General features: G+C 49.2%; 1 protein-coding gene across 1 annotated transcript in view; it reads left to right on the plus strand.

Moving 5' to 3' along the window:
• The window catches only part of prex2 (phosphatidylinositol-3,4,5-trisphosphate-dependent Rac exchange factor 2), a 624716-nt gene that overhangs the window by 588707 nt on the left and 8295 nt on the right, over window positions 1-27714 (plus strand). Inside the window, exons 31-32 of the mRNA XM_038808469.1 lie at window positions 6210-6312; window positions 17070-17137. Of these exons, the coding sequence (XP_038664397.1) occupies window positions 6210-6312; window positions 17070-17137 (171 nt within the window). The remainder of the gene's footprint in view (window positions 1-6209; window positions 6313-17069; window positions 17138-27714) is intronic.

Raw genomic sequence — 27714 nt, forward strand, 5'->3', positions numbered from 1 at the left:
TGGTCTGGCCGACATGTGACTCCAGATCCACAGCAATATGGTTGTCTCTTAAATGCCCTTTGAAATGGTCTAGCAAACCATTCTGGGTAGGGGACTTCAATGGCCATCACTACAACTGACAAAGCCCCCTAGACTGGGTTTGTGGCAGGTGGTGAGAGAACCAAAGAGGGAAAAACATACGAGACCTCATCCTCACCAACATGCCTGCACAGATGCATCGGTCCATGACAGTATTGGTAGGAATGACCACTGTGCAGCCCCTGTGGAGGTGAAGTTCCATCTTCACATTGAGGATGCCCTCAATGCTGTTGTATGGCACTATCATTGTGCTAAATGGGATAGATTCAGAACAGATTTAACAACTGAAGATTGGGAATCCAGGGGGCGCTGTGGGCTATCAGCAGCAGAATTGTACTCAACCACAATATGTAACCTCATGGTCTGGCATATCCCCCACACTTACAAGCCAGGCAATCAATTCTAGTTCAAGGTGGAGTGCAGGAAGGCATGCCAGGAATAGCACTAGGCACACTGAAAAATGAGGCATTAACACAGGACTACTTGCATGCCAAACATAAGCAGCAAGTGATAGACAGAGCTAAGCAATCCCACAACAAATGGATCAGTTTTAAGTTCTGTAGTCCTGCGCCATCCAGCTCTGAATGATGGTGGACGATTAAGCAATTTGCTGGAGTTGGCACAGTACCACTGCCTCACAGCACCAGGGACACGGGTTTAATTCTGACATGACCGTGTGGAGTTTGTACATTTTATTTCAGTGTCCGCGTGGTTTCCTCTGGGTGCTCTGATTTCCTCCCAGTCAAATGATATGAAGGTTAGGTGGATTGGCCATGCTAAATTGCTCCTTTGTCCAAAGGTTAGGTGTGGTTATGGGGATAGAGTGGGGATATGGGCCTATGCAGGGTGCTTGAGGGTCAGTGCAGACTCTCTGGGCTGAATGGTCATTTCTGCACTGTAGGGATTCTATGATACTATGGAGGCTCCACAAATATCCCAATCCTCAATTATGGAGGAGTCCAGCACATTGTGCAAAAGACAAGGCTGGAGCATTCACATGCAGGAATCATAATTTTGGATCATGCGCCGCATTGGCTGGAGGTGAGGCTCAGCTTGAGGAAAGTGCAGAGGTGTTTATATGGGTGGGCAAGGTGCCGTATCGGCTGCACTCCTATTGGGCAGCGACTGTGGAGGAGGTGGGGGGGGGGGGGGGGGGGGGGAGGGTCAAGGTGGAGGGGGGGTCCTGTAAGGGATCGAGCCGGAGGGCCATGGCAACGACTCCTCTGCCATTCACTCTGGGGAAGTATACAGGGAGCCTGGTGGTGCAGTCGATGGTCAGGGTGTGGAATCAGCTGGTGAGGCATTTTAAGTTGGAGTTGTTGACGTCACTGCGCGGGAACCACAGGTTTAAGGCTGGGGAGGTGGATGGGATTACGGGAAGTGGGACGAGTGAGAGACTTGTATCTGGATTAAAGCCCGGCCACTATTTAAGGCCACACTTTTCCCCCTGTCGGCTGAGGCTCGCCAGGCCTTCAACTGCATCAAGGAGGACATCGCCAAAGCAGCCAGGCGGGCGGTGGATGAATCCGTCCCCTTTCAGGTTGAGAGCGATGCCTCAGAGGTAGCTCTTGCAGGCACATTAAATCAGGCAGGGAGACCAGTCGCATTTTTCTCCTGAACCCTCTCCGCTTTGGAACTTCGACACTCCTCAGTTGATAAAGAAGCAAAAGCCATCGTGGAGGCTATACGTCACTGGAGGCACTACCTCGCAGGTAGGAGGTTCACCCTCATCACCGACCAAAGATCGGTTGCCTTCATGTTTGACAACTCGCAAAGGGGCAAAATTAAAAATGATAAAATTCTGAGGTGGAGGATCGAGCTCTCCACCTACAAATACGATATTATGTATCGACCGGCGAAGCTCAACAAGCCCCCAGATGCCCTATCCCGCGGCACGTGCACCAGCACGCAGAGCGACCGCTTAAAAGCCATCCACAATGACCTCTGCCACCCGGGGTCACCCGGCTCACCCACTACGTCGAAACCCGAAATCTGCCTTTCTCCACTGAGGAGGTAAAAGCCGTCACCAGGGATTGCCCGATCTGCACGGAGTGCAAACCGCACTTCTACAGACCAGACAGGGCCCACCTGGTCAAGGCTTCTAGGCCCTTTGAACGCCTCGCTATCGATTTCAAAGGGCCACTCCCCTCGACTAACCGGAATGTGTACTTCCTGAATGTCATCGACGGGTTCTCCCGATTCCCTTTTCCTATCCCGTGCCCCGATATGACCTCCCACACAGTCATCAGGGCCCTGCATAGTATCTTCACCCTGTTTGGGTTCCCCAGCTATGTACACAGCAACCGGGGTTCGTCCTTTCTGAGCGACGAGCTGCGTCAGTACCTGCTCGGCAAGGGCATCACCTCGAGCAGGACTACCAGCTATAACCCCAGGGGGAACGGGCAGGTGGAGAGGGAGAATGCGACGGTCTGGAAGACCGTCCTACTGACCCTCCGGTCCAGGAATCTTCCGATCTCCCATTAGCAGGAAGTCCTCCCAGATGCGCTCCACGCTATTAGGTCCCTCTTATGTACCGCCACCAACCAGACCCCTTACCAGCGGCTCTTTACTTTTTCCAGGGGCACTACCACGGGGGCTTCGCTCCCGGCATGGTTGAAGACACCGGACCCAATACTCCTCCGGAAGGACGTCAGGGCACACAAAACTGACCCACTCGTAGAAAAAATGCTTCTACTACACTCGAACCCCCAATACGCCTTCATAGAGTACCCTGACAGCCGACAGGACACTGTATCCCTCCGGGACCTAGCGCCTGCAGGATCTAATCCCACCACTACCACCGCCAAGGTACCCCTCACACTACATCCCACCCAACTCGCTGCGCCCCAAGCCCCCGCGCCTACCAGTTCGCTATACATGTTCCGCGCACTCGCAAGCTTCCAGCCCGCCCACTCCCCAGTCGAACCAGACGCATATGAAGCTCGGACAGAATCATCCCCGGAGTCCGCCATCGTACCCCAACCGACCGTGATCATCCAGCCACCAGAAGGGGCTGCAACCCCGGTGCTCCGCCGATCACAACGGACAACTCGACCACCGGACAGACTCAATCTGTAAACCATCACCCCCGCCGGACTTCATTTTTTTACAGGGGGTTAATGTGGTGAATTATAAATACTAATAATCCACACTGTATTGTAGAACATGTGTTGAGCCTGTATATTGTATTGGATCACGTGTAGTTGCGTGGCTCTACCCATAGGGGGAGATGAGGAGCTTGTACTGGGCTCCACCCTTGGCTCCGCCCATGGCTCCTCCCCTTAACCGGATGTATAAAGATTGATGCTGAGAGCCTGCCTGCCAGTTCATCTGGAGTTCATCTCGTCACAGGCAGGCTCTGTTGTAAGAATATTAAAACCACTGTTCACTTCTAACCACGTGTCGTGTGAATTGATGGTCACATCACCACTACTGTTGCCCACCAAGGTGTATGTCTCTGCACTGGTGGAAGGTGAGGATGACAGTTGTGATGCTTCAACGATGGTCTCCTTGGAGCTCTCCTCTGAGGTGTTCGCATGGGAGGTGTGGTGGGGGGGGGTAAAAGAGAACCACCTCGCATGGGCAGGTGCAGTAGGATGGAGATACTGCAGGAGAATGAATACGTGGTCAATGAGAGGTGAGTCAGTCTGTATGGCATTCACAGCTCTTGTGTGACAGGCCACCTCGGTGAGGGCTGGTGGAACCTCCTTTTTGCCGTACGCCAACTCGTACATTGGTTACTGATCTGTCCTTGACCATCCCCCGCGACTCCCAGGGCCCATTCCTCGTACGGGGCACTCTGCTGCCCATCTGGGGCCTCTCCCGCCTCTTGTGGACAAATGTCTCCTGTGGGGACACAGCCGCACGTGTCATTTATCTTGGGTTGGAGGGCAGGGAGAAAGTGGTGAAGGTCACGGTTCCGATACCAACTCACCCATGCGACCCGGTGGAGGTCATTGATCTTCTTGCGGCACTGGGTGCCAGTCCTCTTGTTCCGTGGCATCCTGTTTGGCCTCTACCGTGTTCAGTAATCTGCCCAGGTTGGCATTGCCAACTTGTGGGGCTGGTCTTCTCGGTGGCATGGCTGCAAGCTGTGTGGGGTTAATGGTGCAGGATCGGTTTACGTGCTGCTCCCCCTAGTTAGCAGGGGGTTGGCCTCGTTCAGTGTACCCATTAACTTTTTATAGCAGTGATAGCCTTGCCATGCCTAGATTGGGAAGCATGCAGCAGTTTCCACTCGCTATCATACTTTAGAAATGTTTTGGTTAAATCGTGCCCTTTGTGAATGAATACCAGTCTGGACCTTACCCAAAAAGCCGGCGGGAAACTGGTTGAATTGCGCCCAGTGACTTCAAGCCTTCTCTACGTTCAAGTTGCTTTCTGTTAACGGGCGGGATTCTCCCGTACCCGGTGGGAGGGAGTGGCATGAACCACTCCGGCGTCGGCCCACTCCATTTAATACACAATTCCACTTAACCCATCTTAACGGCAATTTGAATAGTGGCTCCACCTGGCAGGATAGGGAGGCATGGGGAGCCGCAACTGGTCTGCAGGCGTGGGGTTGAACAAAACTGCTCTAATATTGGTATATGTACTGGAAGCTGTAAAACTGAGCCCAAGTGCTGATGTTTCTTCTTCATCACTCTTTCTGGCCTCCTACCTCTTGCTCTTCCTTCACTGTCTGACCAATTTGCTGGTCGAGTATGTGGAAGGAAAAAGGCACAAGTGGGAGGGGAAACCAAGAGGTGCGTAATTACACCATATGTAGCTTGTAAATCAGAGGAGATAGTGGGGTGATGGAGATTTGGTATGAGGGTACCTTTTATGGTTTCAGCCCTGACACTGGCCACAGACTCAATGACAGCTCCAATGCTATGAGCCAAAATTTCTGGCTCTTCCCGTTTTCATTTAATGCATATTTTGTGGCTAAGTGTCCAATGTCATACCTTTATTGTAGGAGACTAGAACTCAATTAGGAGGATAACAGAGAGCCCCAAACATTTTTTCTATTTTGTAAAACTGTGAGGAAATGATACTTCATGACATAAGTGATAACTCTGACCAATAGGTATCATATGTTAAAACTTTTAAACACAGAATTAACCACATTGACATCAACAACATAGCTTTACAGTGATCAGTTAAACAGTTCTTAAGTAAAAGGAAAAACTTGACATTTTCTACACCTGCTATTAATTTTAATTAAGCAACCCAATGCAGTTCAAATGCCATTTTAAACGAAGATAACTGAACAGGTTACTTGTTTACCTGTGTAAATACTTTTAGAAAGAGACCCTTTCACGAGTAGATCCAGTACACTTCTGTCTTGTCAAACACAAATCCTGTAGCAAATTGTAAAATTACAGACAGACCTGGCTCGTCCAATTAATTATATCATCTGTATTCCACTAAGATGTCCCATGACCTGCTTTGTTAGGACTACGTAACACAAATTATCCAAACTCCAGGGATCTCCAGCAATCAAAATACAATTCTGTTAGCCCTTTTCTGTAACCAAGTAAATGGTTGGAATGATTACCACACCATTTACTACCCTTTAATTTCAGCTTTAGCTGCATAATGTCTGTATATTTTAAACCAGAGTTTTTAAGTAACACTACTGGCACAATATATAACATTTTTTACATTAATCACACACTCCGTATATCTGCTGAGTCTTTGGGTGGAGATACTGTTATTGTTCATCTACTGAAGGAGCAGGGCATCTCAGACAAGTACTTTCTACAAATAATTGTGCATGAGCAGCCACTGGAGGTTGCTATCCTATTTATCCGTAAATAACGGTGAATTTTGAAGCTTACCTGTTATTCCCACGGCAAACTGTGCACCATAGTCTTTGTTCATCAAACTCTCTGGCATGTGTGTAGCAGTGAATTTTCAGGTCAGCTTTTTAGAAATCCTAATAAGTTGAAGATGGATACAATTACATTAATTTCAGCAGAGTAGCTAGAAAAATGATCAAAGCTGGGGAAACTAAATTGCTTAATATATTTTAAAATCTGCAGGGTAGCTTTAAATTTTGTTGACAATTTAAGATTTCCAACTTTTCAGAAAAATGTATCCAATCCCAAAGGAATATCCTTTGATTTAATATCTTTTTTTTCTTCCAGATGTACACTAAGTGTCACTCTAGAACAGGCAATTGTTCTTGCAAGATGTCATGGGCTACCTCCACGTTACATAATGCAGGCTACTGATATGATGAGGAAGCAGGTATATTAATAGAAAATTACATGTTTTTCAACTTAACCATTTTTTATTTTAAAAATGTATTGTCTGATCCCTGATGACCAATATATTTTGTCACAAGGTATCATAATAGACTTGAAAATTCTGAGTTGTTCCTCCTGCAGTTAGTTCAACCGAAAGCAGACTTACCAGCTGAGCAAGTTGTGGAGCTTGATTCAGTTCTTTTGACCAAGGAGCCACTTACCATATAGCTCAACGCTGTCAAGCTAAATGTATAAAAATGGAGTTTGAGCTTTTCAAATCGTTGGTTAAAACAATATATATTTTGTATACATGAGATAATTCTGAGGTGGGCTTTTTAAATACTATTGATATTGTCCAATAATGCCAAGCGAAACATTATGGGATTTTCTGCCTGTTCCACTGAAGCCTGTGAAGTGGGAACAAATCTAATAGCCAAGTATAGTTTGACTCTGTAAAACTAACCTTACTGATCCAATTGTTATAAAAGAAAGAAAGGGGAGAAGATCAGGTTCTCACAAGCCTGTTTAGACCATAAACATTTAAAGAAAAAAAAAAGTCTAAACACCGAGCAAACAACTGATAGAACTACGCCACAAGGCTTCATGTTTTTAAACAAAGAGAAATTAAACAAAACAAGCACCACTAACTTAATGGTACAGCTTATAAAGATGTTTGCTATGAACTCTGCTCTACTTGTACTTTCGCTCCAATTATCTTACAAAATCCTGAAGGTGAAGGTTCATTCACTTTTTCTCCGGAAACAAACCAAAGGTACACCACTGTTCTCTGGAATACACTTTTCTTCAGTGTTCCAGCTTCGCTTATCCTTTAAGGGTTCCTTCCAAACGACCCACCTCCTTTTAAAACCTCGCGAGTTTAGATTTCACAGCTCCAGCACAAGTGACTGCTATGCAGAGGTTTAAGACATCAGAAAATACCTTTGGTTTCCAATTGTTCTCTACGGTTTCAAACTTCAACCAAGCCAATTGCAAGAAGCTATCTGTCATTTATTGAAAGCATTGAAAGATTTTTTTTCCCTTTTGTTCCGGCTAAATATATCTTCGTCATATTCCCCCCCTTTCCAATTTTGTCTTAAACTGCTAAATACCAGCTCCCAATCGCAGGCTGTGTCAAGGACAATAGATCTAACATTTACTCTGATCCATGCACAGGTCAGCTTCATCTCTCTACCTCCAAGGATATGTGTGCATGTGCAGTGGCGTCACCCTGATGCTTGTGTGCAACCCCCCCCCCCCCCCCCCCCCCGTGTCCATGGTATTTTATCCCAAATGCTGATTAGGGTACCTTTTAAAGATGGTAGAGACAGCATTGCCAGCTTTATCAGGCCCTGCCAGTGACGGCAGAACAATGTCCCTTGACTCTTGTGTACGGCGAGAGAGATCTGGGTAGAAAACCTGGCTGTGCAACTGGAGAGCTACACACTGATATTCTTGCTGAACCCAACACGATAAATTATGGGAAGATTCTGCCCTATACATGTCTCACTTTCTGGTTGTTCTTTTGCTATGTCTTACAAACTCAGTTATAATAGGGCAAAGAATTTTTTTTTTTAATGCTCAGATCCACTCAGAACCTAATACTGTGGAGTCCTCCCAGGATTTATGAAAATTTCCAGCAGGCTTCAGTACGTGTACCAAATATAGAAATTCATGAGATGTGACACCCAGTGACATATTACTAAGCTTATTAATTATTGTGCTCCTCACCAGTAAGAAAATTATTTCTGTTATTACGTAGATTTTTTTGTACTTGGCCTGGAAACAAATAGAAATGGTTGTTCTCAATTGGTGAGGCACTACCAGAAACACATTCTTATATTATAACCTTTTCAGTTCGATACCAAATTATTTCATATATACATACACACCTCATTTTCAGATGAATTCGTATAATGTACAAATAATTTACTGAATTATTCCAAATAAATCATGGAGCTATTTTTGCTCACTGCAAGTTATTTGACGGATTAGCAAATGTAATGTAAGACCAGCTCCATAATGTTTTGTTGGAGAGAGAGAGAGAGAGAAGATTGATGTGTCTAGAGGTCCTATCATTTTAGTGTGGATGAAGTCCAGGGAATCTTCACGCAAACAATTCTGAATTTTTCACAATGTAACTGACAGACCAAACAAATTATTTTATTAATTATATGAATTAGCATGCACAATTTATAAACAACTTCATGACTCTTTGCAAAATCTATAATAAGAAGGAAACCAAACCAGCATAAAAGGATGTTTATTTTAACATCGAACAGTGGGTGCAGTAAGAAGATTAAGATCTCTTCATTGCACTCAGATCTTGGTGTGTACTAAAGAAAGCACATTTTATTACAATGCAGACATGAAAATGTAATGATTTTGCATGGCAGAGGAATAGGCCTGTCGGTTTTCAATTTAGTCAAAGATTATTAATGACTTAATGATATATTTACAGCTATTACTTAGCTGCAGATAATTGATTATGTCCTTAGACAGATTGATTACATTTCTTTCTCGCTTCCCTCCCTCCCAGTTCTTTGTATATAATCCTTTGGAAAATACATGATGGCACTGCAATACATTACATTAATTAAGAATCCCTCTTCATTACTTAATATTAACCAATTGCAAGATTATCAGTGATGCTAGGTATGGGTTACAGATGGGCTACAGAACTCCAAATTGCCAGAGGACAAGATGAAGTACTTGTGTGTAATGAATATATTTTAAAATTCATTTTGTTACTCAAATTAACTTTCGATGTCTCGGAAATGAAAAATTTGGAAGCTTTTTGATGAAAAACTAATAGAGTCATGAATATTTCAATTACAGCTCATGATTACACATGGAATATATTCCCTTAAATAGTATATTTAATTGCAAACTTGTGAAAATCTAAATAGCATATTTAATTTGCAAACTTGTGAATAGTCAGTTTAAAACAAAAATATTTCACTGTGACAATCGCATAATAAGATAAATGAGCCATTGCTATTGAATTTGATGTCATTGTTAATCAGCAACTCAAAATATTAAAGATCATTGAAAAATATTTATCCATAAAGTTGTTATGAGCAAGTGCAAATATTTAGACATTGTAAAAATTAAACTTCTTGAAAACTTTGTAGGTAGCTGTAGATTTTCGCAGTAACTTGGCAGTTTGCATCCTTAGAGTTCATTCTTGTGCTGGGCAAGTTAAACTGTTTCCTTTTTGCAGTATCATATTGGTTTATACATATTGAAAGCTGTTCATAAGAACACAGAAATAGGGCAGAAATAGACCATATGGCCCACCTAGCCTACTCAGCCTTTCTATAAGATCATGGCTAATTTTTACCTCAACTCCACTTTCCCAACTGATTCCCAAAGACCAAAAATCTGTCTATCCCAGCCTTAAGGGTATTAAATGATGGAGCATCTACAACCCTCTGCAGTGGAGGGTTCTAAAGATTTGCAACCCTTTGAAGTAATTGCTCTTTACCTCAGACTTTTATCAGGCCCTTATTCTATTCGGAGGCTGCACCCCATGTTTTCAATTCCATTACCAAACTTCTCCATGTTCATAAGATATAGGAGCAGAATTAGGCTTTTGGCCCATTGAGTCTGCTCTACCATTCAATCATGGCTGATCTCATCCTTTTTAAAAAATAAATTTAGAGTACCCACTTATTTTTTTGTAATTAAGGGGCAATTTAGCCTGGCCAATCTACCTACCGTGCACATCTTTAGGTTGTGGGGGTGAAATCCATGCAGACACAGGAAGAACGTGCAAACACTTCACAGCCAGTGACCCAGGGCCAGGATCAAACCCAGGTCCTCAGCGCCGTAGGCAGCAGTGCTAACCACTGCGCCACCATGCCACCCTTGGCTGATCTCATCCTGGCCTTAACTCCACCGTCCTTCCCATTCTCCACAACTTTTCAACCATTACCAATTAAAAATCTGTCCATGGTAGCACAGTGGTTAGCACTGTTGCTTCACACACCAGGGACCCGGGTTCCATTTCTAGCTTGGGTCACTGTCTGTGCGGAGTCTGGACATTCTCCCCGTGTCTGTGTGGATTTTCTCCAGTTTCCTCCCACAAGTCCCAAAAGACGTGCTCATTAGGTGAATTGGACATTCTGAATTCTCCCTCAGTGGACCCGAACAGGCACCGGAGTATGGTGACTAGGGGATTTTCACAGTAACTTCATTGCAGTGTTAATGTAAGCCTACTTGTGACACTAAAAGATGATTATTATTACATTTACTCACTGTTCCAGCATCCACTGCACTCTGGGATAGCGAATTGTACAGATTCACAACCCTTTAGGAGAAGTAGTTTCTCCTCAACTCAGTTTTAAACTTGTTACCTCTTGTCCTAAGACTATGACCTCTCGTTCTGGAATGCCCCACAAGAGGAAGCATCTGCTCCACATCTAACTTTATTTATAGCTTTTATCATCTTGTATACCTCACTTTGATCTTCCCTCATTCTTCTAAACTCTAGAGAATATAGGCCTAAACTGTTCAATCTCTCTTCATTTGACAACCCCTAATCTCAAGAATTTACCAAGTGAACCTCCTGAACTGCCTCTAATGCCACTACATGTCTACACTATCAAGCCCCTTCAGAATATTGTATGTTTCAATGAGTTGCTTTTCTTTTACACTCCAGAAAATATAGGCCCAATTTATTCTGCAACACAACCTCCCTCGATTTAGAGTGAGCCCTTGCTCATCTCGGAGAGGGAAATATTTCAAGAAAATCATATTAGTGGTCCTTTGAACTCCAGAACTGTACTGGTTTCGCTGGAGGTACCACCCTTTGGGTCAGATGTGAAGCCAAATTTCCATTTGTCTTAATGGGCATAAAAAAATCACAAGACAATTGGGGTGGGGGGGGTGATTTTACTGGGTGTTGTCTCCAGCAGGATCGTTAGTCGCACTGATGGCTAACCCATGCCATGCATTCAATCTGCCACTGAGAAACATACTACAGGGGAGGTGGAAAATCTGGCCCAATATTTAATATCAAACAATATGTTCTCACTGCACAAAAAGAAATGCTGTGGATGCTGGAATTCGGAAATAAAGATTGGGAATTTTCAATAGGTCTAGTAGTATTTATTATCCCCGGACCTGGGGCATCCTTTCGATGACGGAGGATCCTGGTACCCGGGCAACTAGTTGGGCTTGGTCCAGGTCAAAGTTTATTGTAGTCAGCTGCCCGGGCAAACACGGCATCCATAACTTTACAGATGCACTTGTGGACTGTTGGCCGGGAAATGCTGCACAAGTTCTTACTTGAGCCCTGGAATGTTCCTGAGGCATAGAGGTTTAGTACTGCGGTGACCTTGGTGGCCACCGGGAATGGGTAGCCTCCTCCTGCACGTGGTACCAGGCTAAGCAAAGACATGGCACAGGTGCCGCACCATTACTTTGTTGAGGCAGAGCCTCCTGCGGCACATGCTGGCCGGCATCAGCTCAAAAAACCAGTGACGCCTGTAGTCCTTGGGCCATCGCCGACCTCCTCCTCTGGGTCACTACCTGGCCTGATGGGTGGCCAGATCCTCAGGGTGTGGACATGGGTCACCGCCCTGAGCCTCAATCAATGCTGCTATCATCTTCTCTAGTATCTGGCTGCCTGGTTTGCCAGCAGCACCACAAGCACAGCTTCCATGGGGTCCACATTATCATCCATAATGTGATATCTGTAAGGAATTGGAGAGGGTGAGAGACTAACCCTGGACCCATGGGCTCCCTGGCCTCCCCACTCTTACATCCCCTGCTGTCCCTCATGGCAGCATCCAACACAGCCTGCACACACCCCCAGATGCAGCAGGCGCACCTGGGGAACGGACGCCGGATGCTAGACATCCCCTGGAAATACTAATTGGACCGTGCGCTTGTTCCCTCCCTGGTCAACACACCCTCTGGTCACAGGGATAACACGAGTCCATGACCATGGCTGTCAGGTCTGACAGCGTCCGTGGTGAGGGATAAGAGAGCCAACGTTTCGAGCCTGGATGACTTCAAAGTCATCCAGACTCAAAACACGGTGTTAGAATGTTGGCTGTTACCTCTATGGTGTTGAACGGGCCAGTTAGATTGAAAACCAATCGGCGCCTGGCATGGTTCCTGATTTCAGCCTCGCCCGCGATCTATCTGGCCCGCTTGTTTTTGCACCTGGTGCAACAAAGCCGGTAGATCGCTCTCTTAGTGTTTTATTTGCTCTCAGGATTTCCTCAACTGAAGCAGGTTTCATCTTGGTACTTAGCTCTAACACATCATAGGTCTAGTTTCAGTGCCCAACCAAACTTCTGTTTCTTCCTTTGGAGCTGGATCCTCTTTTATTATGAGGATCTAACCAGAGTTATGGAGATATGATTAACACTTTCTAAATAAGTGTAACACTTTTTAGATAAGATTGCTGATTCAGTGTCACTCCTAACACGTTCGCGATAGGTGTAACAGTGTCATTCCTATATAAAAACAAGTTACTGTGGATGCTGGAATCTGAAACTAAAACAGAAAATAGTGGACAGTCTCAGCAGGTCTGACAGCGTCTGTGGTGAGGGATAAGAGAGCCAACGTTTCGAGCCTGGATGACTTCAAAGTCATCCAGACTCAAAACATTAGCTTCCTTCTCTCTCCGCACACAAGAGTCGCACCGCCCCGAAACCTTCCCACCCCCCCACCAAACCTTCCACCCCCCTCCCCCGGGCGAACCACAGCACCCCCCTCCCCCCTCCCCTCCCCACTGAACCATGCATGCGGCTAACAAGGCCCTCTGTGTCCCCTCGGGACAATGTCCCACAACCTTCGAGAGGGCCCAGACTGGCAGCGGCATGCTGGACATCAGAATCTCACCACCTTAAAGAACTGGGCCATGGAGGTTACGAGGTGACAGAGGACAGAGCGGTCACCAATGCGGAAGTCGGCGCACACCACAAAGGCGAGGAACCACCAGTCCCCACTCAGATGGACTGTCACACATTGAGTTGTTAATGCCACTCAGACGGACCCATCCCTTCCCTCTGACCAGGTGTTCATTCTTCCACAGGACCACCAGCCCATCCGGGTGGTTCCCGTCTCCCCTCTCCGTACCGCCCGAGAATACCTTCTGAGCATATCACCACTGATCCGTCATGGCTGTCACCCCACCCTCCACCAGCACAGAGACACACACCTCGGCGCATGCGCGGTGCCGTCTTTCTCCACCGCCGCCCGGCAAGACCTGGCGGCTTGATCTTGTCGGGCGGCGGAGGGGAAAGAGTGCGTCCGTTTTGGTCGCGGTGCTCCCGTCCAAATCGGGCCCCTAGATGCCCCAAACGGGCATCTGGCGCCCGTTTCACGAATGCAGCAACCAGGTGTGGTTGCTGCCGTGGTGAAACAGGTGTGAAGGGCTGGCCGCTTGGCCCATCGGGCTCAGAGAATTGCCGTTCGCTGTGAAAAACGGCGAGCGGCGATTATTCCGAGCCGGGGGGGGTGGGGGGGAGAATCGCTGGGGGCGCCAGGGGGGCGTACAAAATGTCGGGAGGCCCTCCCACGCCACGTGGGGCACGGAGAATTCCGCCCGAGGGCTCTCTGTGGCAACTATAGCTGGTTATTCAATTTGGATTTTTGGGAAACGGGGGAAGTCAAGTTCAGATACCGTAGATACATTTTGTAACGAGGAGTATATTCTCTAAATTGATATAATTTGTTTTGTAATTCGCACACCTTAATTGCAACAGGATCGAGTAGTCCAGTTTGTGTCCTTTATTATTATTACACAACTCAGCTATTTATTCTCACTGGTCTCCCCACACCAAAAATATTATACACCCTCATGGACTAGTGTTCCAAGTTGGGATACCCTCCAGACTGGTGTTCCAAGTTGGGATACCCCCCAGACTGGTGTTCCAAGTTGGGATACCCCCCAGACTGGTGTTCCAAGTTGGGATACCCCCCAGACTGGTGTTCCAAGTTGGGATACCCCCCAGACTGGTGTTCCAAGTTGGGATACCCCCCAGACTGGTGTTCCAAGTTGGAACACCCTAGCAGTTAACATCAACATGCGTCATGGCAGCGATAATGGCCTGATACAGTAAAAGTAAGAATAAAATTCAAATCCACAAATTTTCCAAACACTATAGCTCACTCATTCTTCATATCCAGCATCATTGAAGTCTGATTCATCACAGAGCGACTTAATAGGTGGATTTAGCTGGAAACCACATCAGTAAAGGGGCCACTTTAGCTCGGTGGTCTAGACAGCTGGTTTGTGATGCAGAGCAAGGCCAGCAGGACGGGTTCTGCGAGTATTCATGAAGGCCCGCCTTCTCAACTTACCCCTCGCCGAAGGTGTAGTGATCCTCAGGTTAAACCACCACCTGTCAGCTCTCCTCCTGAAAGGGGAAATGAGCCTATGGTCATCTGGGACTATGGTGACTTTACCTTATTGATAAACAGATAGATCCCTGCAATTGCACAAGGGATGAGCACCTGTTTGGAGAATGTTAATGTGTTGTCATCTCAGAACCTGAAGCAGGTGTTGCTTTCATACTCCAACCTTCTACCTGTTTGTCTCAGAGACCCCAGATAGCAGGTAAGCCAGTCCACACCACACACTGTAGAAGTGCAAATACTATGCAACAACTATACAGTTGAAAGAGTCAACTATTAATATGCTCTTACTGAATTCAAACTCGGTAACCAATATAATGCCATCATGGCAGTCACCATCATAATTTTCAGTCTCAGATATGCCACCTCATGGGTTGTGGATTATTTCAAAACACTGTTCCTTCGCTGTGAGTAGTTCATCATATAATGCTGCTACAAATTACACCGGAAACACCTATTAACCATGCCCCACGCATTTTTGGGGTTTAAACGCAAGTCACGTCCCAGGCCCGCTTTCTGTCCCAACTTTCAAACTGGCTAGGGTCATGACCATTTTCCAACCTCCTGTTATTAACCCCATCTCCTTATTGGAATTTACATTTAATGTTACATTGACTTCGAAGTTGAGTCACCATTTAATCCTCTATCCTTTGTTTCATGACGTTGTTTGTTTTGCCAAGGAAGTGGCTGCGAACAACTGTTTCCCAGAAATGTTTTAAGTCTACCATCGTTTCATCTAGAAAGGATTCTTCCCCTTGGAATTCAACTCCCATTCGTATCAAAGATGATCAACGTGGGAAATGCAAGAATAGTCCATTCAGTCAAAACACAATTATAAATTCCAGAATTCCATGTTCAACTCTCCACAGTCTCTTATAACAACATCCATCAAAATCCATGATACAGTCTTCCATTCTCCTAAACCTATCAAAGATTGCCCAAGCTTCATACACTTCCTATAACACATCTTTTTTATAAAACTTTAAAACAGAGGTCCAATCCCTCTTCTTTAGTCAGATCAGGTAATTTCCACTGTTACTTTTGGCTGGGTCAATAATGTTAATGCCATACCTTGTTTCTTACAGGGTATGGAAGTAACCTGGGTCCATTTTTCAACTTCATCCTTCAATTGCTGATTTGGTTCAGCGTCAGAAAAAATTGGTGGATAGTCAAAGTTTGCAATTTTGCACTATCCTTCCACCATTCCACAACTTAAATTGTCAGCAAGAGTACACTTCTTTTCCCTCAGAAGGGTGAAACAAAAAGGCTTCACATACAGCAGTCAGTCACCGAACTTAAGGCTCATTCTCTGCTACCATTTGTCACTCACAATAAGTGGCTGTGGTGGAAGAATCATTTTAGGTTCAAGCTAGTTTATTGTAATGCACTTCCTTAATACTCCTAACATACAAGAAGCTCTTTTCCCAAAGTGTTCCAGCTGTCTCTATTTATTATACAATGAATGTGTTTAACTAGTAATTCTCTTAGCAAGGTAATTGCCACACCATGATTATGGCACAACAGTCCCATAATTGCCAGAACTGAGTAGTGGGCCCTGCTGGGATGACAGGCAGGCCCATATCAAGGCAATCACAGCAGCCAGACTCAGGTAAGTTTGGGGTTGTTGGATAGGGAGGAATAGGGCATCCTTGGGAGGGTTCAAGCAGGGTGGGAGGGCATGTTTTGTGGCCAGGTGGGGAGGAACAAAAGTGGGAATTAATCTTGTAGCTTATGTCTCCCTACGTTATTGGGACAGATCAAGGGTGGGCAAGAAGGTGGTGGGCTTGCCACTGCTTGTGTTTTCAAGCCAGCCCTCTAAAAACATGCTCGGCTGGGGACCATGAAATGAGCTCTAAAACTTGATTTCTCTTCATAGATGCTGCCAGATCCTATGAGTATTACAGAATCTACTGTTTTGGTTTAAGCTCTCCTTCTATTAGGGCTTTTTCCTCCATCGCCAACTGCACCAGAAACAAATTAACTGATCATTTATCTCATTTTCTTTCATGATCTTATGCTCTGTTGGCTGTCATGTTTTCCTAAATGGCAATGGTCACTGCAGTCCAAAGTTATCAATTTACATGTTGAGGGCTTTGAAATATTTATGATATTTAGAATAAATATTAAAATGTACGTTTTCTGACTTTTGATTGATTATCATTTGTCAGCAAATCCTCTCCGACATAAAGTGACAATTTACTTGAAGAAATCAGTTCATCAGTTAACCTACTATAATCCATGAAACTCTGCACTGCAGATGCTATATGTTATGAATGGGGAATGTTAATTTGAAGATGCATTTTCATCACTGTGGCTTCTCAAACCATGCATTAAAACAATTGGACTGGCTTTAGGTGTAGTAAGAAAGTGTTTGCTTTATTTTAGGGAGCAAGAGTGCAGAACTCTGCTAAGAATCTGGGAGTGAGGGACCGAACACCACAGTCAGCCCCAAGGTAACTGCTCTGTATAATTGAAATAATGAAATGTCATATTAGTTGGTTTGCTGTTGCTGTTTGATAACAGCAGCCACTGAACTGGAAAGATGGGTGGATTGTCTGATTATGGTCTGTGCAATTCATCAGGCACTCATTTACACAAATGTGGATATTATGGTGAATATTGTAGTGCAGAGTGGTTATGGTACTGTTCTCACAACGAAGAGCTTATGACATCAATACCATGGAAAGTTTGATACTGAATTGGTTGGCTAGCACCAGGGGGAAACCCTCAAAGCTTCTGAATTATCACTAAAAACACAATTTGTTCACTCATGTTCTTCATGGAAGTAAAGCCAACACTTCATAGAATTTACAGTGCAGAAGGAGGCCATTTGGCCCATCGAGTCTGCACCGGCCCTTATAAAGAGCACCCTACTCAAGGCCACATATCTATCATATCCCACTTAACCTTTTTTTTGGACACTGAGGCCAATTTAGCATGGCCAATCCACCTAACCCGCACATCTTTGGACAGTGGGAGGAAACCGCAGCACCCAGAGGAAACCCACGCAGACACGGGGAGAAGGTTCAGACTCTGCACAGACAGTGACCCAGCCGGGAATTGAACCTGGGACTCTGGAGCTGTGGAGCAACTGTACTAACCACTCTGCTACCATTCTACCCTCTTCTCTGCGGTCTGGCCAATACATTACTTCATAACTTCAGTGCGATACCATGTGACTGACTGAATATCCTGATGTGGCATAGCAAGGCACCTGGTAATAAAACAATTACTGGAAAGCAAATAGAAGGATCACCAGCACTTTTACAGGGCACAAGGAGTGAGCTGTAAATCTGACCTTACTAGCATCCCCACATCCTGAAAACAAAATGAATCTACTGATTCATGACTGACTAAATTGATCTTCTACTTTCAGGTGTTTGATTTGCAAAATGACCAATTCCTTTGTTTAAAATCTCCAAAACAAGGAAGAGTTTCTGTGTATTCAATAAGAAGTACACAAGTTTGGAATTATGGAATGATACAGCACAGAAGAAAGCCATTCAGCCCATTGTGTCTGGAGCTGACTGTTTGGCAGAGCTATCCAACTCGCCTCACTGCCCTGTTCTTTCCTCATACGCAGGGGAGTATCCTAGGCCCAGCCACCTTCAACTGCTTCATTAATATCCTTCCCTCCATCATGAGGTCAGAAGCGGGGATATTCGCATAGTGTTCGTTATTATTTGCAACTCCTCAGATACTGAGGCAGATACTGAAGCTGTATGTAGCAATACCTAGGCAACATTTAGACTTGACTGAAAGTGACAGGCAACAGTCATGCCAGACAAGTGTCAGGTAATGATCATCTGCAACAAATGAGAATCTATTCACTTTTCCTTTAGCCTCAATGAAATTACTGAAACCCCAACTGCCAACATCCTGGGGTTTACAGTCGACCAGAAACTGAACTGGAGCAGCCGTATAAATAGTGTGGATACAAAAGCAGGGAATTCTTCCGCGAGTAATTCAGCTCCTGACTCCTTACCCTACCTCCTCCCCCACGACGAACGATGCTTCAAACATTGTCATGAACAACCCCCACCGTGCCTCAAATCCTGACACCCCAAAATCTGTCCACAACGACAAGGCACAAGTCAAGAGTGTAGGCAATACTCCCATTTCTCTGGTGGACTGCAGCTTCAACAACTTTGAGGCAACTTGATGCCACCCAGGACAAAACAGCCCATTTGATTTGCACCCCATCCACCATCTGAAATACTCATGCACTGGACCACTAGTTCAGTGTCAACAGTGTGTACCATCTGCAAGGTGCACTGTAGTAATTCACCAAGGCTCCTTTGAAACCTGACATCTCTACTACCTCGAAGAATAAGGGCCACCGTCAGCAAGTTCTCCTCCAAGGCACACACCATCCTGACTTGGAATTTTATTGCAGCTCCTTCCTGTTGATGGGTTAAACATTCTGGAACATTCTCCCTGACATCATTGTTGGTGCACCTAAATCATACCAAGGACAATTAGAGATGAGCAGTGGTAAGCACTGCTGCCTCACAGCATCGAGGACCTGGGTTGAATCCCGGCCTGAGTTACTGTCCGTGAGGAGTTTGCAAAGTCTCCCTATGTTTGCCTAGGTCTCACCTCCAGAGCCCAAAGACGTGCAGGGTAGGTGGATTGGTCACGCTAAATTGCCCCTTAATTGGAAAAAAAATGAATTGGGTACTTTAAATTTTTTTTTTAAAAGATGAGCAATGAATATAGTATTCCCAGTAATGCTGCAGTAATTTCATTAACAAATTTTAAAATGTTCCGAATGCTTGGTACCATTCTAGTAAATCTCTTCTGAACCCTTGAGAAGGCCGGAGTGACCCAAGACAGAGTGACCCAAGAATGACAGAGTGACCCAAGCATAGCAGAGTGACTCAAGACAGAGTGAACAAAGACAGAGTGACCCTAGACACAGTGAACCAAGACCGAGTAATCCAAGTGCAGCGGAGTGACCCAAAACAGAGTGACCCAAGAAAGACAGAGTGACCCAAGCATAGCAGAGTGACCCAAGCATAGCAGAGTGACCCAAGCACAGCAGAGTGACCCAAGCACAGCAGAGTGACCCAAGAATAGCAGAGTGGCCCAAGCATAGCTGAGTGACCCAAGACAGAGTGACCCGAGACAGAGTGACCCGAGACAGAGTGACCCGAGACAGAGTGACCCGAGACAGAGTGACCCGAGACAGAGTGACCCGAAACAGAGTGACCCGAGACAGAGTGACCCAAGAATAGAAGAGCGACCCAAGAATAGCAGAGTGACCCACGAATAGCAGAGTGACCCAAGACAGTGACCCAAGAATAGCAGAGTGACCAAAGCATAACAGAGTGACCCATGACAGAGTGATCCAAGACAAAGTGACCCAAGAGAGAGTGACCCAAGACAGAGTAACTCAAGCGCAGCAGAGTGACCCAAGACAGAGTATCTCAAGCTCAGCAGAGTGACTCAAGACAGAGTGACTCAAGACCGGGTGACCCAAACATAGCAGAGTGACCCAAGCACAGCAGAGTGACCCAAGCACAGCAGAGTGACCCAAGAATAGCAGAGTGGCCCAAGCATAGCTGAGTGACCCATGACAGAGTGACCCGAGACAGAGTGACCCGAGACAGAGTGACCCGAGACAGAGTGACCCGAGACAGAGTGACCCGAAACAGAGTGACCCGAGACAGAGTGACCCAAGAATAGCAGAGCGACCCAAGAATAGCAGAGTGACCCACGAATAGCAGAGTGACCCAAGACAGTGACCCAAGAATAGCAGAGTGACCAAAGCATAACAGAGTGACCCATGACAGAGTGATCCAAGACAAAGTGACCCAAGAGAGAGTGACCCAAGACAGAGTAACTCAAGCGCAGCAGAGTGACCCAAGACAGAGTATCTCAAGCTCAGCAGAGTGACTCAAGACAGAGTGACTCAAGACCGGGTGACCCAAACATAGCAGAGTGACCCAAGCACAGCAAAGTGACCCAAGACAGAGTAACTCAAGCACAGCAGAGTGACCCAAGCACAGCAAAGTGACCCAAGACAGAGTAACTCAAGCACAGCAGAGTGACCCAAGACAGAGTGACCCAAGACAGAGTGACCCAAGACAGAGTGACCCAAGACAGAGTGACCCAAGACAGAGTGACCCAAGACAGAGTGACTCAAGCACAGCAGAGTGGCCCAAGACAGAGTGGCCCAAGACAGAGTGGCCCAAGACAGAGTGGCCCAAGACAGAGTGGCCCAAGAAAGAGTGACCCAAGACAGAGTGACCCAAGACAGGTTAACTCAAGCACAGCAGAGTGGCCCAAGACAGAGTGGCCCAAGACAGAGTGACCCTAGACAGAGTGACTCAAGCACAGCAGAGTGACCCAAGACAGAGTAACTCAAGGCAGAGTGACCCATGCATAGAAGAGTGACCCTTGACAGAGTGACCCAAGCCAGAGTGACCCAAGACAGAGTGACCCAAGACAGAGTAACTCAAGCACAGCAGAATGACCCAAGACAGAGTGACCCAAGACAGAGTGACCCAAGACAGAGTGACCCAAGACAGAGTAACTCAAGCACAGCAGAATGATCCAAGACAGAGTGACCCAAGTCAGAGTGACCCAAGACAGAGTAACTCAAGCACAGCAGAATGATCCAAGACAGAGTGACCCAAGACAGAGTGACCCAAGACAGAGTAACTCAAGCACAGCAGAATGATCCAAGACAGAGTGACTCAAGCACAGCAGAATGATCCAAGACAGAGTGACTCAAGCACAGCAGAATGATCCAAGACAGAATGACCCAAGACTGGGTGACTCAAGCACAGCAGAATGATCCAAGACAGTGTGACGCAAGCACAGAGTGGCCCAAGACAGATTAACTCAATCACAGCAGAGTGGCCCAAGATAGAGTGGCCCAAGACAGAGTGGCCCAAGCATAGAAGAGTGACCCAAGCACAGAGTGACCCAAGCACAGAGTGACCCAAGCACCGAGTGACCAAAGACAAAGTAGCCTTAGATATAGAACATAGAAAAATACAGCACAGAACATGCCCTTCAGCCCACGATGTTGTGCCGAACTATTGTCCTAGATTAAGTACAAATTAATCTGCACCCCATCATTGTACCATAACCCATGTACCTATTCAATAGCCGCTTGAAGGTTCCTAATGTTTCCGACTCAACTACTTCCACAGGCAGTGCATTCCATGCCCCCACTACTCTCTGGGTAAAGAACCTACCTCTGACATCCTCCCCGATATCTTCCACCATTCACCTTAAATTTATGTCCCGTTGTAATGGTTTGTTCCACCCGGGGAAAAAGTCTCTAACTGTCTACTCTATCTATTCCCCTGATCATCTTATAAACCTCTATCAAGTCGCCCCTCATCCTTCTCCGTTCTAATGAGAAAAGGCCTAGCACTCTCAACCTTTCCTCGTAAGACCTACTCTCCATTCCAGGCAACATCCTGGTAAATCTCCTTTGCACCTTTTCCAAAGCTTCCACATCCTTCCTAAAATGAAGCGACCAGAGCTGCACACAGTGGGCGGGATTCTCCGTAGCCCTTTGTAACGCGGGTTGCCTGCGAAAAAAATCGGTGTTAATCACTCCGGCGCCGGGGCCTTCTTTAAGGCCCCTATTCTCCGTTCCCGGAGGGGCTAGCGGCTGACTGACGCGATACGCGTCAGTTTCACCAGCTGCGGAAGTGGTGAGACCCGGCGTTTTTTGGAGGATAAGGAGAGAGACAGACCCGGCATTTTGGGGGGGGGGTGTGTGTGTGTGTGTTCCGGCATTTGGGGGGGGGGTGTGTGTGCGTGTGTTCCGGCATTTTGGGGGGGGGGGGGTGTGTGTTCCGGCATTTTGGGGGGGGGGGGGGTGTGTTCCGGCATTTTGGGGGGGGGGTGTGTGTTCCGGCATTTGGGGGGGGGTGTGTTCCGGCATTTTTGGGGGGGGGGGGGTGTTCCGGCGTTTGGGGGGGGGGGGGTGTGTTCCGGCATTTTGGGGGGGGGGGTGTGTGTTCCGGCATTTTGGGGGGGGGGGTGTGTGTTCCGGCATTTTGGGGGGGGGGGGGTGTGTGTTCCGGCATTTTGGGGGGGGGGGGTGTGTTCCGGCATTTGGGGGGGGGGGGTGTGTGTTCCGGCATTTTGGGGGGGGGGGGGTCTTGTTCCGGCATTTTGGGGGGGGGGTGTGTGTCCGGCATTTGGGGGGGGGGGGGTTGTGTTCCGGCATTTTGGGGGGGGGGGGGGGGTTGTGTTCCGGCATTTTGGGGGGGGGGGTTGGGGGGTGTGTATTCCGGCATTTTGGGGGGGGGGGTGTGTTCCGGCTTTTGGGGGGGGGGGTGTTGTGTTCCGGCATTTTGGGGGGGGGGTGTGTGTTCCGGCATTTTGGGGGGGGGGGTGTGTTCCGGCATTTTGGGGGGGGGGTGTGTGTTCGGCATTTTGGGGGGGGGGGTGTGTTCCGGCATTTTTGGGGGGGGGGGGTGTTCCTGCATTTGGGGGGGGGGTGTGTTCCGGCATTTTGGGGGGGGGGGTGTGTGTTCCGGCATTTGGGGGGGGGGGGTGTGTGTTCCGGCATTTCGGGGGGGGTGTGTGTTCCGGCATTTGGGGGGGGGGGTGTGTGTTCCGGCATTTGGGGGGGGGGTGTGTGTGTTTCCCGGCATTTTGGGGGGGGGGGGGGTGTGTGTTCCGGCATTTGGGGGGGGGGGGGTGTGTGTTCCGGCATTTGGGGGGGGGGGTGTGTTCCGGCATTGTGGGGGGGGGTGTGTTCCGGCATTTGGGTGGGGGGTGTGTTCCGGCGTTTGGGGGCAGCGGCGGGCAGAGAGGGGGGGGCGACGGATGCCCGGGGCCAACGCACCGTCGCCCCCCCCCTCGTACGCCGCTGCCCCCTACCCTAACCACCCCCCCCCCCCCCCCCCCCCCCCCCCCCTACCTCCCTCCCCACCACCCCTACCCCCCTCCCCCCCACCCCTACCTCCCTCCCCACCACACCTACCCCCCTCCACCGCCGGGTCTCTTCCCCCCCTCAATGCCGGCACCCCCCCCCCCCTCAATGCCGGGCCCCCCCCCCCTCAATGCCGGGTCCCCCCCCCCCCCTCAATGCCGGGTCCCCCCCCCCCTCAATGCCGGGTCTCCCCCCCTCAATGCCGGTACCCCCCCCCCTCCCTCCCTCTCTCTTCCCCCCCCCCTCTCTCTTCCCCCCCCCCTCCCTCTCTCTTCCCCCCCCTCCCTCTCTCCTCCTCCCCCCCCCTCCCTCTCTCCTCCTCCCCCCCCTCCCTCTCTCCTCCTCCCCCCCCCCTTCCTTCCTCTGTTAGTGGGGGGGGGGGTGCGGCGTTAGTGGGGGTGTGGGGGTGCGGCGTTGGAGGGGGGTAGGGGTGGTGAAGGGGGTAGGGGTGGTGAAGGGAGGGGGTTGGGGTAGGGGCAGCTGCGTGCAGAGGGGGGGCGACGGTGCGTTGGCCCCGGGCATCCGTCGCCCCCCTCCTCTGCACGCCGCTGCCCCCCTCCTCTGCACGCCGCTGCCCCTACCCCAACCCCCTCCCCTCACCACCCCTACCCCCTTCACCACCCCTACCCACTCCAACGCCGCACCCACCCCCCACTAACGCCGCACCCCCCCCCCACTAACGGAGGAAGGATGGGGGGGAGGAGGAAGGAAGGGGGGGAGGAGGAAGGAAGGGGGGGAGGAGGAGAGAGGGGGGGGTGTGGGTACCGGCCTTCAGAGGGAGGGGGACGGGGTGTGGGTTGCGGCGTTGAGGGTGGGGGGTTGCGGCGTTGAGGGGGGGGGGGGGGACCCGGCGTTGAGGGGGGGGGGGTTGCGGCGTTGAGGGGGGGGGGGTTGCGGCGTTGCGAGAGATGGGGGGCGGCGTTGGAGGGGGGTAGGGGTGGTGGGGAGGGGGGTAGGGGCGTTGGAGGGAGGTAGGGGTGGTGAGGGGGTGGGGTGGTTAGGGTAGGGGGCAGCGGCGTTCAGAGGGGGGGGGGCGACGGTGCGTTGGCCCCGGGCATCCGTCGCCCCCCCCCTCTCTGCCCGCCGCTGCCCCCAAACCCCCCCGATGCCGCAACCCACTCCTCCGATGGCCGCAACCCACTCCCCCGATGGCCGCAACCCCCCGATGGCCGCAACCCACCCCCCCGATGGCCGCAACCCACTCCCCCGATGGCCGCAACCCACTCCCCCGATGGCCGCAACCCCCCGATGGCCGCAACCCACTCCCCCGATGGCCGCAACCCACTCCCCCGATGGCCGCAACCCACTCCCCCGATGGCCGCAACCCACTCCCCCGATGGCCGCAAACCCCCTCCCCCGATGGCCGCAACCCCACTCCCCGATGGCCGCAACCCCCCGATGGCCGCAACCCACTCCCCCGATGGCCGCAACCCCCTCCCCGATGGCCGCAACCCACTCCCCCGATGGCCGCAACCCCCCGATGGCCGCAACCCACTCCCCCGATGGCCGCAACCCACTCCCCGATGGCCGCAACCCCCCGATTGGCCGCAACCCACTCCCCGATGGCCGCAACCCACTCCCCCGATGGCCGCAACCCACTCCCCCGATGGCCGCAACCCACTCCCCCGATGGCCGCAACCCCCTCCCCGATGGCCGCAACCCCCTCCCCCGATGGCCGCAACCCACTCCCCCGATGGCCGCAACCCCCCGATGGCCGCAACCCACTCCCCCGATGGCCGCAACCCCCTCCCCCGATGGCCGCAACCCACTCCCCGATGGCCGCAACCCCCCCGATGGCCGCAACCCACTCCCCCGATGGCCGCAAACCACTCCCCCGATGGCCGCAACCCACTCCCCCGATGGCCGCAAACCCACCCCCCCGATGGCCGCAACCCACCCCCCCGATGGCCGCAACCCACCCCCCCGATGGCCGCAAACCCACCCCCCCCCCCCCCGATGGCCGCAACCCACCCCCCCCCCCCGATGGCCCGCGACCCACCCCCCCCCCCCCGATGGCCGCGACCCACCCCCCCCCCCCCCGATGGCCGCAACCCACCCCCGACACTGAACGGCGTCAACCATCATCAATGGTTGACGCCGTTTTTAATCAACTGTGATTTCGCCGACGTGACCCGTGGCCACGTCGGCGGGACTTCGGCCCATCCGGGCCGGAGATTTAAGGTCAGTGCAAATAAAATGAAATCCCGCCGGCGCCAGCTGTTTTCACAGGCTGCCGACGGGATTTGCACAACGCCGGTTTTTTACCGGCGGGAGAATTCGAAAACCTGCGGGAGCGGAAATAACGCCGCTTCCCGCCAATTCTCGGACCCTGCGTGGGGTCGGAGAATCCCGCCCAGTATTCCAAATGTGGCCTTACCAAGGTTTTGTACAGCTGCATCATCACCTCACGGCTCTTAAATTTAATCCCTCTGCTAATGAATGCTAGCACACCATAGGCCTTCTTCACCGCTCTATCCACTTGAGTGGCAACTGTCTAAGATGTATGAACATAGACCCCAAGATCTCGCTGCTCCTCCACATTGCCAAGAATCCTACCGTTAACCCTGTATTCCGCATTCATATTTGCCCTTCCATAATGGACAACCTCACACTTTTCAGGGTTAAACTCCATCTGCCACTTCTCAGCCCAGCTCTGCATCCTATCTATGTCTCTTTGCAGCCGACAACAGCCCTCCTCACTATCCACAACTCCACCAATCTTCGTATCGTCTGCAAATTTACTGACCCACCCTTCAACTCCCTCATCATTAATGAAAATCACAAACAGCAGAGGACCCAGAACTGATCCCTGCGGTAGGCCACTGGTAACTGGGCTCCAGGCTGAATATTTGCCATCCGCCACCACTCTCTGACATCTATCGATTAGCTAGTTCGTTATCCAACTGGCCAAATTTCCCACTATCCCATGCCTCCTTACTTTATGCATAAGCCTACCATGGGGAACCTTATCAAGTGCCTTACTAAAATCCACGTACACTACATCCACTGATTTACCTTCATCCGCGTGCTTGGTCACCTCCTCAAAGAATTCAATAAGACTTGTGAGGCAAGACCTACCCCTCACAAATCCGTGCTGTGACTATTCCTAATCAAGCAGTGTCTTTCCAGATGCTCAGAAATCCTATCCCTCAGTACCCTTTCCATTGCTTTGCCTACCACCGAAGTAAGACTACCTGGCCTGTAATTCCCAGGGTTGTCCCTATTCCCTTTTTTGAACAGGGGCACGACATTCGCCACTCGCCAATCCCCTGGTACCACCCCTGTTGACAGTGAGGACGAGAAGACAATTAGAGAAGCGAAAGCCACAACGTCGGCCCTCTTTTCCCTCCACCTGCTCTGGCAACTCTGAGGCCCCAAAGATCGCCACCATTTAATTTTGGCTGATGTCCCAAATACCGCTTCCCAGTACCTTTGTAGAAGTCAATATTTTTCCTGCTTCTGGACTGCGGTAGAAAGACACAACAAAGTTAGTTTCAACAAAATAAGGAGCCTTTATTTACGAAAAGACTGCATGCAGTAATGGCTGCAACTTGAGTTCAGAGAGCAGTTATTACCCACTGCTTATTCCTCCACAAGTCCGCGCTTACACAGAGAATCAGTTCAGTATTTATACATTATCATTATCAGGATTGCGTGACTACGGCTTAGTCAGGAATTTGATCAGAGGTAAAAACATAAGCAATGTCCTAAAACATGGCACAACCTGCTGACCTCCTAGGAATCTTAGTCTCATCACTCATACCATTATCTTGTCCTTTGATAGAACATTAAAAGGCCGGTTACTCCTTCTTCCCTGACCTTATCTTATCTTTCTCATAGAGCCCTGGGTCATGAGGAGTTAATCTTATCAGAATTTACAGTGGTCAGGCATTTTAGAATAGCTTGACCTTCTCTGATCTTATTCATACTTTAAGTTATGCGGAGTCAGCCTTTCTTACATTGTACCAAGTAGTTGACTGATTTTCCCATCATGCCATTACTTAATTCTTACAACTTCACACCTTACCAACTTCTCGCACCCCCAGAACATGTGCACATGGTTTGCCGGCCCTCGTCCACACTTTTCGCACACGTCAACCACCCCACAAAAAAACTTGCTAA

The sequence above is a fragment of the Scyliorhinus canicula genome, chromosome 10, assembly GCF_902713615.1.
Source record: "Scyliorhinus canicula chromosome 10, sScyCan1.1, whole genome shotgun sequence".
Taxonomy (NCBI): domain Eukaryota; kingdom Metazoa; phylum Chordata; class Chondrichthyes; order Carcharhiniformes; family Scyliorhinidae; genus Scyliorhinus; species Scyliorhinus canicula.